At 38.7% G+C, this 17964-nt stretch overlaps 1 protein-coding gene across 1 annotated transcript; it reads right to left on the reverse strand.

Annotated features, from left to right (window-relative positions):
• Positions 1–1898: 1898 nt before the first annotated feature.
• On the reverse strand, positions 1899–14451 carry LOC141294210 (alpha-2-macroglobulin-P-like). Its single transcript, XM_073826324.1, has 35 exons — positions 14419–14451; positions 14271–14305; positions 10873–11056; positions 10652–10808; positions 10487–10539; positions 10393–10413; positions 10146–10311; positions 9978–10062; positions 9779–9893; positions 9575–9695; positions 9389–9498; positions 9145–9315; positions 8836–9063; positions 8544–8756; positions 8315–8464; positions 7913–8038; positions 7767–7839; positions 7518–7659; positions 7050–7275; positions 6842–6965; positions 6652–6773; positions 6521–6572; positions 6332–6415; positions 5777–5953; positions 5583–5658; positions 5355–5511; positions 5208–5282; positions 4738–4900; positions 4449–4633; positions 3573–3794; positions 3379–3500; positions 2960–3041; positions 2796–2879; positions 2014–2119; positions 1899–1939 (listed from the first exon to the last, which is right to left on the reverse strand). Exons 1-35 carry the CDS (start codon positions 14449–14451, stop codon positions 1899–1901), a joined length of 4281 nt encoding a protein of 1426 aa, XP_073682425.1.
• Between the last annotated feature and the right edge of the window lie 3513 nt (positions 14452–17964).

The following is a 17964-nucleotide window of genomic DNA, read 5'->3' on the forward strand; positions in this document are numbered from 1 at the left end:
CTTCACGACCCGGTGAAACATCCCAATTTGAAAAACTAACAGAATGCATAGTTGATATAAAAAATTGGATGGCGAGTAATTTCTTACTGCTAAATTCTGAAAAAAAAAAAACAGGTGTTAATTATTGGACATAAAACCTCCGCATGTAATAACCTAAAAAACTGTCTAATACTCAATGACTGCTCTGTCAATTCTTTGTCATCTGTCAGGAACCTAGGTGTCCTATTCGACAGCAATCTTTCCTTCGAAAGTCACATTTCTAGCATTTGCAAAACCACATTTTTTCATCTAAAAAATATATCATAATTACGACCTATGCTCTCAATGTCAAATGTAGAAATGTTAATCCAGGCATTCATGACCTCAAGGGTAGATTATTGTAATGTTTTATTGGGCAGTTGTTCTGCACGCTTAGTAAACAAACTCCAGCTGGTCCAAAATGCAGCAGCTAGAGTTCTTAGTATAACCAGAAAGTATGACCATATTAGCCCGGTTCTGTCAACACTGCACTGCCTTCCTATTAAACATCGTATAGATTTTAAAATCTTGCTAATTACAGCAGATCATTTTCTTATCTAGCGCCTAAACTCTGGAACAATCTACCTTACACTGTTCGGGAGGCAGACACACACTGTCAGTTTAAATCTAGATTAAAGACACATCTCTTTAACCTGGCTTACACATAAAAACATTATCACATTTTTTACAATTCAAATCCGTTAAAGGATTGTTAGGCTGCATTAATTAGGTCAACCGGAACCAAAAACACTTCCCATAATACCTGATGTACCCGTTGCATCGTTAAAAGAATGGCATCTACGCTAATATTAGTCTGTTTCATTCTTATTCCGAGGTCACCGTAGCCACCAGACCCAGCCTGTATCCGGATCAGATGGTCACTGCAGTCCCCCGGATCCAGTCCGTACCCAGCTTAGATCATGGATCACCACCTGGAGATGACTTCTATAGCCCTGAATGTCAACCAGATGAGCTCCAGAGACGGATCATCAATGAAGACCTCGCCAACCTAGACGGCCATCGGCACTACTCCACAGGAACCTGATGAGTTCTCTACAATCGGACATTGGTACAAACTGCTGGTTTTGTCTGGCCAGAGGAGAACTGGTCCCCCGACCGAGCCTAGTTTCTCACAAGGTTTTTTTACTAAACACTATCATAATGTTTATCCTAACGTTAGCTAGCGATACTTCTCAAGGACATAATCTTATTCTTGATAATCAGTAACTTGCCTTCATGAACATTTAAAACTTGCAATATTTTAAAGCCTTTTAACTTTAATTGAATCATTTATTGAATTTAAATATCAATATATAGTTCACTACAAATACGTTAAATATTTATTGTATAATTAAATTCACTCAATATGAATTTGAAATTTTATGAAATTTAACTACATCTAAGTTTTATCTTGAACTGTAAAATCTTTTAAATAGCCTATATTTAACCAACACAAACTTGTTCCTGCTGTAGTTGTTACTTCAAATTTAGTCTGCATCATTTAAGCTCTTTTGACATCAGCTTATCAGATGTTTCGTCCAGTTATTACTGTCAATCATAGCAATGCTCATAGCGCATTTAGCCGATTTACTCGCTTTTTTTCCCTCAACTTGCGTTTGCCATTTTTGAAACTGTATACATGGACGTTTGGTCCTCTTAGATAAAACACTTTTCTTCAGTTGTGAATGGATCATGTAGAGAAAACGAACAAAGTACGCTCATATTACGGCACAGTACAGTTGACCGGAAAAGACTTGGCTTGTCTAAGGAAGTAATCCGTGCATATGGTCAATTGGAGGAGAGGGAGAGAAGTAAAACAAACTAAATTAACACTCATTTTTAAAAGGAGTTTTATTTGATTCATGCATTTTGTAGCACAATCATTGACAAGGGGACGTGTATGTAGTCTCGAATGAGTCACCTGAAAGAAGAAAAGGAAATTAGCTTTGTCTTCCACATGAAATTCATCAAAAGCACGAGTAAGAGATGTAGTACTTGTCTGATAGTAGTCATAGACATTGATGACCGCTGGCTTGAGATTCTGAACTGCAAGAACCTGTTTCAACTGCAGTCTATAGCTCATTGGGACACCTTTGGGAACCTGTGAAAATTATACAGACCGTTTCAAAGCAGCTTCACAGGAATAAAAAGGAAAACAGAATGCCAACATCTTTAAATATGGGACAAATCCAAAGACCGTGACGGTAACACTTTACAATACGTGCACACATGTGCATTAATTCATGTGATTATCTGTGCATTAAATTGAGTTCATGTATAATTGAAGAACTAATCAATTTATTAATGATTACTACATCAGCAACTAATGAACATTCTGTATGATTCATAGATTAAGTAATCAATAAATTGTTATTAGTTAAATGTGTCATAATGTATTAATTCCATATCAATAACAGATATCTTTACAAATCATTAGCTAATGATTAAAGCAGACAACTGGAAGTTGAAGTACATAGCTTTGACCAGTGTAGTAACTAACACATGAATTTACACTATTAGTTAATAAAAGAAGTTATTATGGAATACATTGACACATTTAACTAATAACAATTTATTGATTACGTAATCTATGAATCATACAGAATGTTCATTAGTTGCTGATGTAGTAATTATTAATAAACAGTTTAGTTCTTCATTAATTATACATTAACTCGATCATCTGTGCATTAAGCATGAATTAATGCATTTGTGCACACGTATTGTAAAGTGTTACCACCGTGACAAAGTCGTTGGTAAAGAATATACACAGGTCTCACCTCTTTAAGATAAACAAACACGCGATCATCTTCAGCATCGACCCGCTGCACTAATGGAGCAAACCACTCCGGCGAAGATCCAAGCTGAAACAAACCCCATCACTTACATTCAAGCTGCTTCAAGGATCAAGTCACCATTTAAAAAAAAATATTAATATACAAACCAGTGATGTGTCTGCGGTGAATCCCGACAAGAGCTTTATGTCCACTAGAACCATGTTAGTAGTTGGTTTTTCACCGTTGTATCTGAATCAAGAGACAACATGAAGAGCAGCTGCTTCCCTGTTGCTTTTAAGAGCATTAAGCCAAACTTGCATTGCAAAAATTTAACACTGAAGTGCTTTGGACAAATTAAACCTAGTTTTAAAAAAAAAAAAAAAAAAAAACACACACACACACACACACACACACACACACACACACACACACAACACACACACTGCCCGAGGTGGCATAAGACAAAGATTTCTCCTCATGTAAAACTTGAATTTGTAGTGAATCCTTGTGAAATGAAACTTTAGTTTTGCTTTTATGAGGTCTCCACACAGGCTCAGAATGGATGCAGAGTCAAAGAGGTTCTTACTTCACTGTGAAGTTCAGCATGAGACTGGGTCCAGGTGGCCGGCAATCTCCCGTCACCCTTGCTTCAACGCTCAGTGTTGTGGCAGCTATAATGGGTGTCGGGATGTTGTAGAAACACGCAATCTATGATTGCAAAATAAGGAGAATTAGCATGAGCACAAATGAAACCGAAATAAATGAGGTGCATATACAAACCTGCACAGACACACAGGAGGAGCCCTTCGCTTTTACACTATATTTGCCTGGAAAGCTCTTCAGCGGCTTCTCCTGATAAAGGAGCCGGTTGTCCCGATTCACTTTGAAGGTATAAAAGTCTCCTCCTACCACTGACGACTGAACGGTAACCGTGCTGGATCCCTCCAAGCTGAACACTTGAGCAGCATACACCGACAGGGCATGAAGAGCCACCACAGTGTCCTAAAACAAGCAAACTGCTTTTAAAAGGTAGATTTGTCACCTTATTCAAAATTACAATGCCCCAAACGCATTTTAAACAATGCTGATTACCAAAGAGTTGCTGGTAGCCATTGACTGCCAAAGTATTTTTCACCCACACGATGGCAGTGAATGGCTACAGTCAACTGACTAACAATCTTCTGCTGAACACAGAGATGAAAGTCTTACAGGTTTGGAACAAAAGACCAAGTGCCAAAACGTTCAAATTTTGAGTGAAATATTCCTTTGAATCCATATCAGCGTCAAAACCAATTATGGGAATCTCTTAATTGAACTACAGTAGTCACATTTGAAGTGGATCAAAAGAGCCCAAAGTGATGGTCTTTGTTTTAGGACAACTTTGAAAGGTTTCAATCCACTTCAAATGCTCACTACTGTCGTTTACATCACACAACCATTTCACTTATAGAAATAAAGGTTTTAAGTCTCAATGCATTTCTCAAGTGCTGTTGTACATTTGCGCAAGTAATGATCTGTTAAACTCGCTGTGTTTTGCAATTCTTGTAATGCTAATGCCATGCTCCGCAATTAGATCTGCAGCCATTTCCTCTCAAGTAATTTGATAAAATGCAACAAAGTGGGCATAAGTTATGCATGTTTAATAGTTAAAGTCACCTGGGTGGATGAAAAGCCTCCATAGGCATTCTGCTGGGCCACGAGCCAGTTGACAATGCGGTTAGCATTCACCAGATTAGCTGTAGTTACAGTCTGCACCGTGAGATAGGCTAGCAGTACATATGAGCTGATTTCCACTGCCAGAGTATCACCAGATGAAGTCTGAGACCAATGGAGCTCAGGACCTAAAAGACAAGATGGAGGGGAGAAAACACATTAGTGAAGCCACTTTCAAAGATGTTTTATAAAAAGCACAAACTTATTCAATGAACCTGATATTAAATCTCACCTTCAGAAATGGCAGTGGTGTCCAAGGCCGTTAAAAGCTGTGATCGTGTACTGGTTTCTTCAGCCAGACTAAAGGTGTAGGCAAGCAGAGCAGTGGTGTAAATGTTTCCCAAGTTCCCAACGGAAGATCTCAAGCATGACAGAGCTTTAGTAATGGCAGGATCCTGAGAGCAGAGCAAACAGTGTCAACCATGCAGCACCTTTAAAAACTACCAAGGACAACTAGCAGAAAAAAAAAAAAAAAAAAAAAAAAAAAAAAAAGGGGCCAACATTAAGTACCATTTACAAACTGCAAAAGATGCTCATGTTAAGGAAATCACAACAGTTCAGCCTTATAGAAAGCAATATAAAAGTAGTTGTTTCGCCAGTATTATACTTTCAAGTCCTAGATTTAACCATAGAAATACATGTCAAATTTAAAAGCAATCAAAGACTACAAGCTTGAAAAGTACAGATATGTAATGTTCTTACCATGACAGGGACGCCTAGTTCAAGCAGCGCTGCGATGATGTAGCCAGTCATGGTGACACCATCACCCACTCCACCCTAAAACACAGCATAATCCATAACAGGTCGGAGGTCGATTTTACTGTGCATTTGAAAAACGAGAAAACACACCTTCATTTCATTGTGGTACAGAGTTCCCTGCTGCATAAAACAGCCATCTGAACCCTGCGTGCTTATTAACCAGTCCTTTGCACTCTGAAGGACATTCGGATCGATGTAAATGAAGTTTCTCGCAAGGCCAAAAGACCTCAGGACAAAGGCAGTCAACCTGGTCAAGGAAGTTTTATTAAAATCAAACTGCTTCAGTGATATCCAAGACAAGCACTGCATGAAACTCACCATGTATTGGATTCATCATAACCAAATGTGCTGTATGAACCATCACTGTGCCTGTAGTTCAGCTGTCCTTGGTATCCTGTTCAGGTCAAAAGCCACATGGGAATTTGGTCAGAATGGTTTAGACAGCCTGAAGCACCCCAATAAACAGGACTTGAGATTTAGTCTAAATACTAAATGGATTTGGTTGTCTGTACCGCTCTGAAGATAACCAATGGCAGTTGCTCGGATGGTTGCGGTGAGCTGTGTTGTGACTTCCAGATACCTCAGGATGTAAATAATGGGAGCAAGAATGATCATATTCTGTTCTCCGCAGCCAGAAGGCACCTGCAATAAGCTATCAAGATTCTTTAGCGCACGCCCCATTATGTCCCCTATGAGAGGAAGAGAAGCCAAAAAAGAAATAACACATACATCAGAAACACTAGTTACTCTGCTGAACGTCATTGTCTGATAACAGCTTTGCTCAATTTATGGCACTAGTCATTGGAGTCAGAACATCAGAATTTGGAATTTGTCATTTAACAAATAACGGAAACAAAAAGGGTGGGGTAAATATATAAACTGACATCTGGCAACCACAAACATGAAAAGCATCTGGGATGTTGCTACCAATGAAAGCTAAATATCAAAATGAAAAAATATATCCACACCAACATTCTTGGGATAAAACCAATCACAGATGATTATGCTTAATCGAGAAGGACACTTTATCTTGCAGCCCTACTGTTTCTCTCCATTAACCACTTTACCAATGACTGAAACTGAGCATTTGGCTGATCCCTGAATCAGGTTTTTTGGAAAGCTGAGAGTCACATCTTCTGACAGGATGCTTCCTGTGGATCAAATTTAAAAAGTAAATAAATGGATCAGCATGGATAACTAGGCTTCCATTTGGTGGTACAGGGAGAACATATTTCAAAGACACAGTGCAAACAAACCTTTTGGACACAGTAACCAACTCTCAGTGATCGTCCTTTCAACTCCTTCAGCCTACAGAAGCAACAAACCACATCAATTAAAAGCACAAAGAGCTCCACTGTCAAACCCCAGAAGGCTGCACAACACTTACCAGAACAAGTAGACTTCGAGTGACTACGTCAACGCGTCCTCTCGTCGGCACGGTCACAACCTCATTACCGCACAGAGACTGGGATTGTTCGGCCTGAGCGCTGATAGTCACGTTCACAGTTCCTACAGTACAGACAAAGTCAGCAGCACTTCACATACACCTCAACTTAGAAATAGAGTCCAAAACAGACCGAGAACAGAAGCCATTAAAACCCATTTAAAGGTCTTCCTCGCATTGGCACAGAGACAGGATGAATACGGGTCAGTAAGTGATCTAAGATTGAAGCTTGAGGACTGTGTTGGTGTCACTTTAACCTGCCAATGAATAAAGCACACTGAGCAAAAAACTGGATCTAGTTCCTCTATGGATCCAAAATCTCAATAAAAGTGAACCCAGACCATGATGCATTTAGACAGATAGTTAAAGACTGTGGCCTTCAGCTCAAAACTCTCCCCACGGACAATGGAGTATGGCAGGGAAAGCTCCAGGAAGAAGGGCTGGAAGACGGTCAGCAGAGCAGGAGGAGCCAGACCGAGACCTTTGGAAGACAGACAGAAGACCTCGGTCTCCCACGTTGTGATTGTGTCAGGAACCTTGAGAGGAATTTGTGTGGATCCAGAATCTCTGAAGAAAGGACACAAGTAGAAGTGAGGGGAACAATTTAAGTTGACAAACTAGTGATTTGACCAGTGCAAAGCTTGTCCGTCTCTGGGTCAGCGCCAGCCAACGCACAGTTTGAATGTGGCAGTTGTGTGCTTTCTCCAAACACTCCAAATCCCACATGTGAGAGCATACCGCTCAATAGGTTAAGAGGCTGATGGTGACTTGGTGTCAAGTGCTGAAAAGGGCAGAATAGCCTTACTTACCCCACTTGAGCAAGTTGCCAGATCCAGGTTTCTGTAAAGTAAGTCCTGACGGTCACATCAAAAGAACTACTCTCGCCTCCAGGTATTTCTTCGACTGCAGCAGGAGCCAATTCAGCCATCGCAAGAGGACGAAAAAACATAACTGAAACCAAAAGTTGTTGTTAATGTCAAGTCATGTTAACATTCAGTTATAAACTTAAACCAACAAGTCACATGGCAAATTCTAGAATAAGAACCTAAGGGACACACCCTCATGCAAGTTGTACATCAAGCATGGCGGTTCTCGGACGGGCAAATTGGTTGCAATCTTCATCCCCATGCTCTGTCAGAACAGGTCAAAAAGAACTTTGAACCCAGGGAGCATTTAGTGACTACAATTATAAACCAATTTCTACCTTGAAGGTTTCATAAGCTTGGTTTGTAGAAGCAGCTCGACGGGGTCGAACATTTAGGCACTCCTGTTCATCTTTAACACCAAAAGGATAATCTGATAGTGATCGCACCGGGAGAAGGTTGAACACCTATAAACACAAGGGAAGATCTGAACCTGGTAAAGTAGCATTACACAAACATGGCTTCAAACAAATAAAAGTCACCAACATCAAAATGTTAATATAAGAGGACTAAACTTAAAAGCCCACAAACACCACTGTAAAAAGCAGTGTAGAAAGTGTGATAGCATTTTGGCGGCACTTTAGTCAGATATAAAATTAAAACATTGCCCTTTGACTGGCATGTCAGCAACATACTCATCCTGATAGGTTCAAACAAAAACTGATTAAATGGCACATAGGTACCGCTTCAGCACTCAGACGTCTTCCAGACTCCATGATCAGGACACTCTGATCAACAGCACTGAGGCCACACAGGGATCCTGCTTGAGCAGAGACAGTCAAAATATTTCCTTCACCAGGAACGGCCGTAACCGGAGAGAACTGCAAAGACACCTGGAACAAGAACCAGCTCACAAGGTGAAGGAAACGTCACAGCTGCCCACATGAAGGAAGATGCATATGCACACCATACCTGGTTATTGAAACACATTTTGGTGTCAAAAGCCACACTAGCAGCCACTACATTTTTACTGGGAAGAACACAGAAAGCCAATATCTGCACTACTGGAGCCATATTGACTCCAACAGACAGCTGAAACGACACTGTGCCACTCGTGACGGTATCAGAATCACTTGCTTGAACCTTCTCAAATCCATGCAGAACAATCACTCCTCTGGACAAGACCTGTCAGAAGACAAAACCAGACTGGTGCACAAAAGTTGCCAGGCAAACAGACCATCAAAACCACTATAGACACACACACCATATAGATGATGTCAGCACTGTAGTCACCAGTCTCTCCAACAAAGGAATACTTGACAGTCACTGGATATGCAGTGCCACATTTTAGTGGCTGCTCAAGCTTCTCTACAGTCAGTTCACTAAATGTTGGGTTGTTGGGAGTAGCAGCTTGAAGAAGTGGAATTACCCTCATATCTGTACTGAAGTATGGTGATTTATAACCATAAACAATCTGTGGAGTTGCACTTGCCTGGGAAACAAATGAATGAAATTGGCTTCTTGCAAGAGAAAAGATTTCACTCAAAATAAAAAAAGGATAGACAAATCATACCACCAGATTCAGATCAACTTTAGGAAAATTTGCAGTGTTGAGGGAGAACACGGCCAGTCCATTCTGGTCTGTAGCCAGATTCAACAGCAGTTTGTTTGGCCACTGGCTACCATCCAGAAGATAGACTGCCTTGCTTGCGATTGGCGTCCCATTAAAATAAGTTGCCAAGATCTGTTGAAAAAGAAAAGTGAAGAAATGGAACCAAGGAGAAGGATTCAGTAACAAAATATGAACCTTTACGTGCCTTTGTCTTAATCGTTGACCCATAGTCAAAAAACTGTGGGAGGTCTACAAACATGACCTTGCCGACTTCAAACGTAATGGACACGGTTGTGGATTTTATCATGACCACATCTGAAAAGAAAGATAAATGTCATTAACATGAAGACACCAAATCAATACAGTGGTTTCAAAATAGTCAATAGCTCACCTGTTCCCTCCTCAGTGACATTTATATTAACAAGAAATGTATCTTGCAGATTATTCTCAAATCTGGTGTTGAAAAATGTTGATGTACTAAAGGTAAAGGAGGCACAGCCAGTGTCATTCATCTGGTAACAGAACAAAAGGTTGTCAGATTACAAAGTCAGCATATCAGACATGGCAAATCATTTTCTGTACAGCAGTTGCAAACCTTAGCCGTTTTATTAAAGCACACACGAGTCAAGCCCGGAACCACAGCGAATGGAAGTGGCTCACGGCACACTTCCACCAACGTTTGACCAGGTACAGGTTGTCCATATGTGTACCTAGGAAAACATTAGGTACAAGATCAAGAACTTACAATCCAAAAGACACACACAAAAAAAAAAAAAAAAAAAAACACTCCTTACTTGGCACAAGCCTCAACTTTCAGTCCTACATCTCCAACACTATACATCTGTGGCGCAGCAACAGTGACATCAAACTTGGGTAAAACTAAATCATAAACAAGTTCTTCAAATTAGGACCTCAGATCTGTGGTCAGGGCTACAAGTTACAGATCATATGTGGTGACTTACCATATTTTTTCACCTCAAAAACCTGTGAGATTATTTGGTCGCCAACCATAGCTTGCAGCGTGTACATTCCAACCTGAGCTTCTGGATTTAACGGATGAGAAAGCTCCAATATCCACCTATTTGATGAAACATTTGTCCACTGACCAATGCGGTTTTTACGATTGTCCTATTATGGGGGTAAAGTGAATGTTAGTGCACAAAAACTTGCAGAACATGCATCTCCAAAGACTTGCATGGGAACACTCACCTCCACCACCACCAGACTGTACTGTAAAGACATAAACAGAGGAATTAAGCATGTAGAGAGTCATTAAAATCAAGACAGGCAGATCAGGTCTTACCATTTGATCAAGAGGAACAAATTTGGCATCCATGGTCACAAGTCTGAAATTCACTGCAAAATTAAAAACAAATTTACATAATTAAAATAAGATGGGACTAGTTACATAATGGACTTTCCGCATGCTCAAGTGCATAAAGTTCTGAGCGGGTCATTCACAGCTCACCTGTTTGTCCTGGATTATAGATGGGTTTGTCTGTTTGGATAAACGTCAAAGGCAGGTAAGGTCTGAACATCACTTTCCGCTCCTCTGTCATTTTGAAGGACCGCCCTTTAACCACCACCTGCAGTTTCTGCACGGACTCTACATCTACTTGAGGAGCCTGTAGAGGAATGGGTTTTTAAATGCGACCAGACAAACATTCCATATGCAGTGTGATAACAGACCTGGAAACTGAAACACTGGTGAAACTCCATCCGAGACCTCTGCTGCACAAGTTGAGTTACCATGTTTTTGTCATCAAGCAGAAAAATTGTCATAGTAAGACTCTCGTTGGGTTTCAGAAGACTTGCACACAATTTGGCATCAGAGCCAGACTCAATAACTGCTGGAAATGTCACCAAAAAGAACCTGAGGAAACATTAAAAGTTTAACTATTAGAATCTGCTCCAAACATGTACTTGTGTAGGTGTACAGTCACACAAAGCCATGGTCAATGGTAACACTTACGGCCCTGATTCTGGTCCATCAACTGCAGGTGGCTCAAATCTCGGCCAATTAACAGGGAACAGATCTAATCTTGGTCCATTAACAGCAAACAGCCCTGGTCTTGGTTCATCAACAACAAATAAGAAAAGAACCAAAATAAATTGTTTCCAAAGCCAAATCTCCATCACAACCATGAAGAGCAATCATCCAAGAAGAAAATTAAGTATCCCTTTCAGAAATCCTACAAAACTTTTGGTACAATCTACAAGTGTTTACTGCTCTTCAGCTTCTTTCAACCATCTACAACTTCATGAGTTTTTAAACCTATCTCGGGACACCTCCAGCACTGCACATGTTCCATGTCTCCTTCATCTAACACACCTGATTCAATTAATCAGCTCATTACTGGAGAGAGCAACACCTGGACTGTATCCGAAATCGCCCCCTATACCCTCATTCACTATTGCCTACATTAGTCCAATCATACAGTTTACTTGAAGGTCCACTTGAATTATATTGGTAGTAGAAACCATTAGAATTCCTGTTATGGTTTCTATGCTCTAATACATACACATACAGCCTTTTAAAGCTTAAATGAACTAATCAACACTACATTGACTGCAATGGAATTGCACAAGCAGTAAAGAAGGTTCAAAATGAACAAGGAAATAGGATGAGTTATGAGAGATCTAATGCAACTGAAGCTCCAAACAAGGGAACAGAGAGGTATAAAACAAATGTTAATGTGAGTATGCTTATGATTAGCTAAGTAAGTTGCATTGCATTTATTGCTGAAGTCATCAACTGTACAGCACAAACAAACAAACAAACAAACAAACAAACAAACAAACAAACAAACAAACAAACAAACAAACAAACAAACACAAACAAACAAACAAACAAACAGAGAAACTGAAAATCATTATATCTACAGCAGCTCATCAGCTGGGAATAACAGAAGTATCAGTTGAGGAAATTCAGTCCCTGTTAGGGCAATTTGAGAATAATGCAAGCTCCCAGGAAACCCCAGAAAGACAAAGACTAAACAAATATTATGACATTCAGGATAATACAATGCAATGCCAGAAGTCTGACTGTGAATGGACAAGAATTTAAGAAGGTTGTGCATGAAATGACAGACCTTCCTGATTTAATATGCATTCAGGAGATATAGCTTAAATTGCACTTAGACTTCATTATTCCAGGGTATTTATCCATTAGGAAAGACAGATCAAGAGCAAAAGGTGGAGGGTGTGCTACGTTTATTAAAAATGGGGTGGCTTATAGGGAAGTAAAGGTAGAAACACCATTTGAATGTATTAAGGTGGAATTGTGGACATTATTAGGAAAGATAACAAAAATAAACTATTATAATCCATGTGAACAAATATCTTTAGTGATCTTTAGAATTAAATAACATTTGGAGTAAAGAAGAAGGAATAGTGATATGGTGCAGGGATTTTAATGCACATAGTGTGTAGGGGGAAGTTTAATCTCAGATAAAAATGGCACAGTGGTGGAAAAATATATGGAAGACAACATATTGGTATGCTTAAATGATGGTAGAAGGACAATGTTTGACATCAGGAAACAAATAAAATCATGCGTGGATCTAAGAATGGTTTCAGCATCAATAGCAGTAAAATGTCAATGGGGGGTGCTAGAGAAGTCAACAGTCAGGAGTGACCATTTTCCAATAATTTGCACGGTAGGTTTAGAAATGCAATGGAGTATGATGCTAAAACAACATAAATGGAAATCTGAGAAAGCTGATTGGAAAAGGTATTATAAAATATGTGAGTCAGAATTATTTATCTATAATACAGAGGAAGATAATTGATAAATGTACAGAGAAACTAAGTCAGATTTTTGTCAAAGCGGCAGAAGAAAGTATACCAAAGGTTGAAGGAAATGGGAGGAAAAAAGCTGTTCCATGGTGGAACAATAGATGCAGTAAATCAATTAAAAACAGAAATAAAGCATTTAAAGTGCTGAGAAGAACATTGAAGCCAGAAACAGTAATAGAATATCAAAGGGAGAGAGCAACGGCTAGAAGAACAATTAAACGGGTAAAAAAGAAATACCGGAGAGATTATTGTGGTTCCATAGGGAAGGAAACTGAATTAGGAGAAGTATGGAATATGTTAAAGAAAATGATTGGAATATATAAGACAAGAACTATGCCAGATATTTTAGGAGAAAGAAGGACAGGCATTACAGAAAAGGACAAGGCAGAATTATTTGTCAAAACCTTTCATTTTTGAAATTTTGAATCAGCATCAGGGAATTACAGGCCAATTGCACTTACGTCAAATTTATGCAAGCTAATGTAAATCGGTTAAATTATGTTCTTGAGAGTAAGGGAGCATTTGTGTCAGGCATTCACCTCAGCCACCTATTCAAACCACTCCCCCTGAGACTCCACCCACTTGTTCAGCCTCACCGGAGTTCTGATCACACTCACCTGATTCCAATCACCTACCCTCTATATATACCTGGGCTGTATCTGAAATTGCCCCCTATACCCTCAAATAGGGCACTTGAGGGGACAGCCATTTTAAGTGTTGTTCGAAACCATAGTGGACGTTCTTGAGTGCACTCATTCAATCCCACAATGCACCGCAAAAACGAGTGTACAACCGACGTACACTCAACGTCTAGAGATAACCCATAATGCACTGTGAGAGTCGTACGGCGATTAAATTCCTGCGTCTCACCAGAAGAATGCGCCCGCAGCTGAATCATCCATCCGTTCATTTTACAACGCGCTCATCTACAGCGTACAACACAGGCACAAGTTCGTTGTAAATTGATTATTAAATTGTTTAACTAGGGTGTATACATAATTTCCATGACAGAGTTCAAGATAAATCCTTTAATATTACTACTGGAACTGCCCGTTTCAAATTATTATTACACAGCAAGCAAAAGAGGCAGTCCTTCCAGTGCTCTCAGTGTCCGAATTCACTCACTCGTTTTCATTCACTCCTTCAAGTGAACTGTATAAGTGGACTAATGTAGGGAATAGTGAATAAGGTATGGGGGCAATTTCGGATACAGCCCTGGACTCACCATTCACACCTTGTCTGATCAACCGTTCACATCTCTGTGATCTCTCAGACTAATGCTCTGTTACCTGGACTGCCATCTCTCTGCCCATCTCTCTGGACTCTGCAACACAACCCACCAAAGGACTATTCAGCTAAGCATCCTTACCGATTCTCATTACTGCATTCTGCTTTCTGAAAACCTGTCAATAAACTTACCTTTTATATACCACTTACCTCTGCCTCTACATCCGTCTGTGTGTGACACATTGGTACCTAATCAATATGGTTTTAGGAAAGAACAATCAACATTAGATGGATTGGCAAAGCTGGAAACGGATGTAAAGAAAGCTATAACAGTTAAAGAGGGATTAGTGGCTTTGACATGGAAAAAGCATATGACATGTTATGGAAAGAGGGATTACTTATTAAAATTAAGAGAATTGGAATAGAAGGATAAGAATTTTTAATTGGGTTTTAAGTTTTTTTTTTATTTGACAGAACAATTCAAGTTCAAGTCGGTGGTGAAATATCTCAGATCCAAAGTGTGGAAAATGGAACTCCTCAGGGAAGTTTAATTAGCCCTATATTATTTAATATTATGATAAATGATATTTTTGGAAAAGTGGCTCCGGGAATTAGCACTGGATTATACACAGATGATGGAATCATGTGGAAAAGAGGAAGGAATATATCTTTTAATATGGATAAAATTCAAGAAGCTATAGAAGTAGTCGAAAAATGGTCATTTGAATGGGGATTCAAATTTTCAATATCTAAAACATGTTACCAGATATTTACAAGGAAGAATCGTAATTGATCGTAAGCATTTTGTTGTGATGGGTGGTTACAGATCTGAGGTTGGTGTGGTCCAATCCGGTGTTCCCCAGGGATCAGTTTTGGGCCCCTTACTTTTAAGTATTTATATGTTTCCACTTGGTCAATTTTTAAGAACACTTGGCCTTAACTTTCACTTTTATGCAGATGATACTCAGATCTATATTCATTCAAAACCTGATGTTGTCAAAGTGGCTGTGTCTTCTCTTTCTCAATGTCTTACTGTGATTTAAAAAAAAAATTTAAATAGTGACAAAACTGAAGTGATGCTTGTCGGTTCTCCTCACCAGTTGCGTAAAGCTGAGTCCGTAACCTTAAGTGTGGATGGCTCTGCTCTACAATTTCAAAATAAACTAAAAAATCTTGGTGTGATATTCGATTCCAATTTAACATTTGATCTTCATGTTCGTAATACAGTCAAGACATCTTTTTTTTCATCTCAGAAACATTGCTAAATTGCGTCCTATGTTAAATTTTTCTGTTGCGGAAAAGTTAATCAACACGTTTGTATTTTCAAGTATTGATTACTGTAATGCTTTGCTGGGTGGAGTCTCAAAATCTACCCTTAGTAAACTTCAGTTGGTACAAAATTCAGCTGCAAGAATTCTGACAAGGACCAGTGTAAGAGAGCACATTAAACCTATTTTGGAAAAATTGCACTGGCTTCCTGTCAGTGTTTTACGTTCTTCTGCAGCTGGACTTTTAAATTCTCAAACAACTCGGCTAACAACTATGGGTGATCGGGCTTTCTCATTGGCTCCTAAATTGTGGAATTCCCTGCCCCTTGAGATTAGGAATGCAGAATTCCTTGAGATTTTTAAAGTATCCCTTAAAACTCAATTCTTTAGGGTAGCTTTTGATGTGATTTAGGTAACCATTCTTTTCTTCTATTATTTTATTTTTGCATTATTGTTTGTTTTGACTGCCTGTATTTTTTTTTTTTTTTTTTTGTGTGTGTACCTTTTTTATCTTTTATTTAGTATTATTATTGTCTTGTACAGCGCTTTGAGATGCCTCTTTTAAAGGCACTTTATGAAATAAAGTGTATTATTATTATTATTAAGAAAATTAAAGAGGAAAAACATGCTAATATTAAATAGGGCTTCTTTAGAGAAGCTGTTAATGCTGCCTTATCTTAAATATGAGTTTCCTTATCGGAAATTGGACATGGACAGCCTCTCAAGTCATATTACTGGGGAATTCTGAAATAATTTTGATTCCAGAGGTTCCAAGTTGGGCTGGTCATAAACTTTAAACATGGTGGATGGGACAACCATTGCTGTCAGTGCTGTTGTCATAACAGCTACATCCCATTGTCTTAAAAATTGATTGCAAAAAAAAAAGTATCTAGGATTGTGGTTAGATGATAAATTAACCTGGAAGGATCATATAGATCAGGGGTCTTCAACTAAAACGGCTCGAGGTCCAGTAATGAACCCTGCGCACCAGCCGAGGTCCGGACAATTATATATAAAAAACTATTTATGTTTTTTTGCAAGACCAGGGTATCTGCAGCATATTTTATCTTAAATTCTAGACATTTAAATACCTTTTTAAAGACCTGAACAAAAAATAAATAAATAAATAAATAAATTATTAAAATGACTGTAAAAAGCATGATTTACAATTGAGATGCAGGTTTCCCAAAACAAAAAAGATTTCTTAAATTATAAAATTCACATTCCAGCCTTCAAGAGTCAAAAGTATCAATTCTTATATTAATTTAAACAATTATTGTCAATCAAGTATTATATTAATTAACATATATTTTATTGCCTTAATTGTTTAAATTTGTATAACACATGATCTTGTCAATCCATCAGTTAACATTTACAACTTTACGTGTTTGGTGCTTAAAACCATGGACTAATTTTTTTACATTGGTCTTTTTGACAACAGCAGACGTACAAACTGATTCAAAATGTCAGATCATTCTCTTCCAGCAGGAGGCGCTGTCAGATCAATGTTTTTCACTCACTGAAAGCTATCTGTCTGCCGATCTCTGCTCTCCTCACTGCAGGGAAGATTGCACCCAAACGCTGACCCTAGTGTGCTTGATATAAATTTATTTATTAGAAATAGCGTTTGGCATTTTTTTTTTTATTTAATTATGTCAAAAGCTTTCATGGTCCGCCAGTTGACGACCCCGGATATAGATTATATTTGAAAGAAATGTGGTAAAGTTTTACATTTAATGAGAGCAGTAGCAGGACAAGATTGGGGGACTGACAAACAGTCATTAAAGGATAACTATTGCCAAAATGCAACCTGGGCTGTTTTTTTTTTTTTTTTTTTTTTTTTTTACTGTAAATGAGACAAACTTATATCTAAAAGCATAATTACGACAAACGAGCCATTTTTGAGATTGACCGTGATTTCGTTTTGTGGTCATTGGCCGGTGAATGGGAGTTCTAGGGGCATAACTTTGAGCGCATCAAAATCGATATTTTTACAACACTAAGAAGGCTCGACACACCATGAAACTTTGCTCGAAGTATCGCCTGGGTCTCGCGATCTCCGAATGCGAATGAATGGACTCCATAGGACGAAATATTAGGCTTATATGAGGCCCTTTTTACAACTAGAAGGTAATATTGTTTTTCACTTGCGACAAAACAACGAATTAGCCGTGCATTTATATGGAAATATGCTTTAGGATGTATCCATCATCGCATTCGGAGATCGACACTTGGCCAAAAGTTTTGAGAATGACACAAATATTAGTTTTCACAAAGTTTGCTGCTAAACTGCTTTTAGATCTTTGTTTCAGTTGTTTCTGTGATGTACTGAAATATAATTACAAGCACTTCATACGTTTCAAAGGCTTTTATCGACAATTACATGACATTTATGCAAAGAGTCAGTATTTGCAGTGTTGGCCCTTCTTTTTCAGGACCTCTGCAATTCGACTGGGCATGCTCTCAATCAACTTCTGGGCCAAATCCT

Source organism: Garra rufa, chromosome 1 (assembly GCF_049309525.1).
Source record: "Garra rufa chromosome 1, GarRuf1.0, whole genome shotgun sequence".
NCBI classification, from domain to species: Eukaryota; Metazoa; Chordata; class Actinopteri; order Cypriniformes; family Cyprinidae; genus Garra; species Garra rufa.

Bases quoted from the DNA above. Each gene is read 5' to 3' on its own strand.
- LOC141294210 (XM_073826324.1), bottom strand. From the start codon at position 14,451: ATGTGTCACACACAGACGGATGTAGAGGCAGAG. The intron at 6,416-6,520 runs GTTTGTTTGCAC...TTTGATCCACAG, and splicing joins TTGGTTACTGTGTCCAAAAG to GAAGCATCCTGTCAGAAGAT. The intron at 4,634-4,737 runs GTGAGATTTAAT...CTTGTCTTTTAG, and splicing joins CACCACTGCCATTTCTGAAG to GTCCTGAGCTCCATTGGTCT.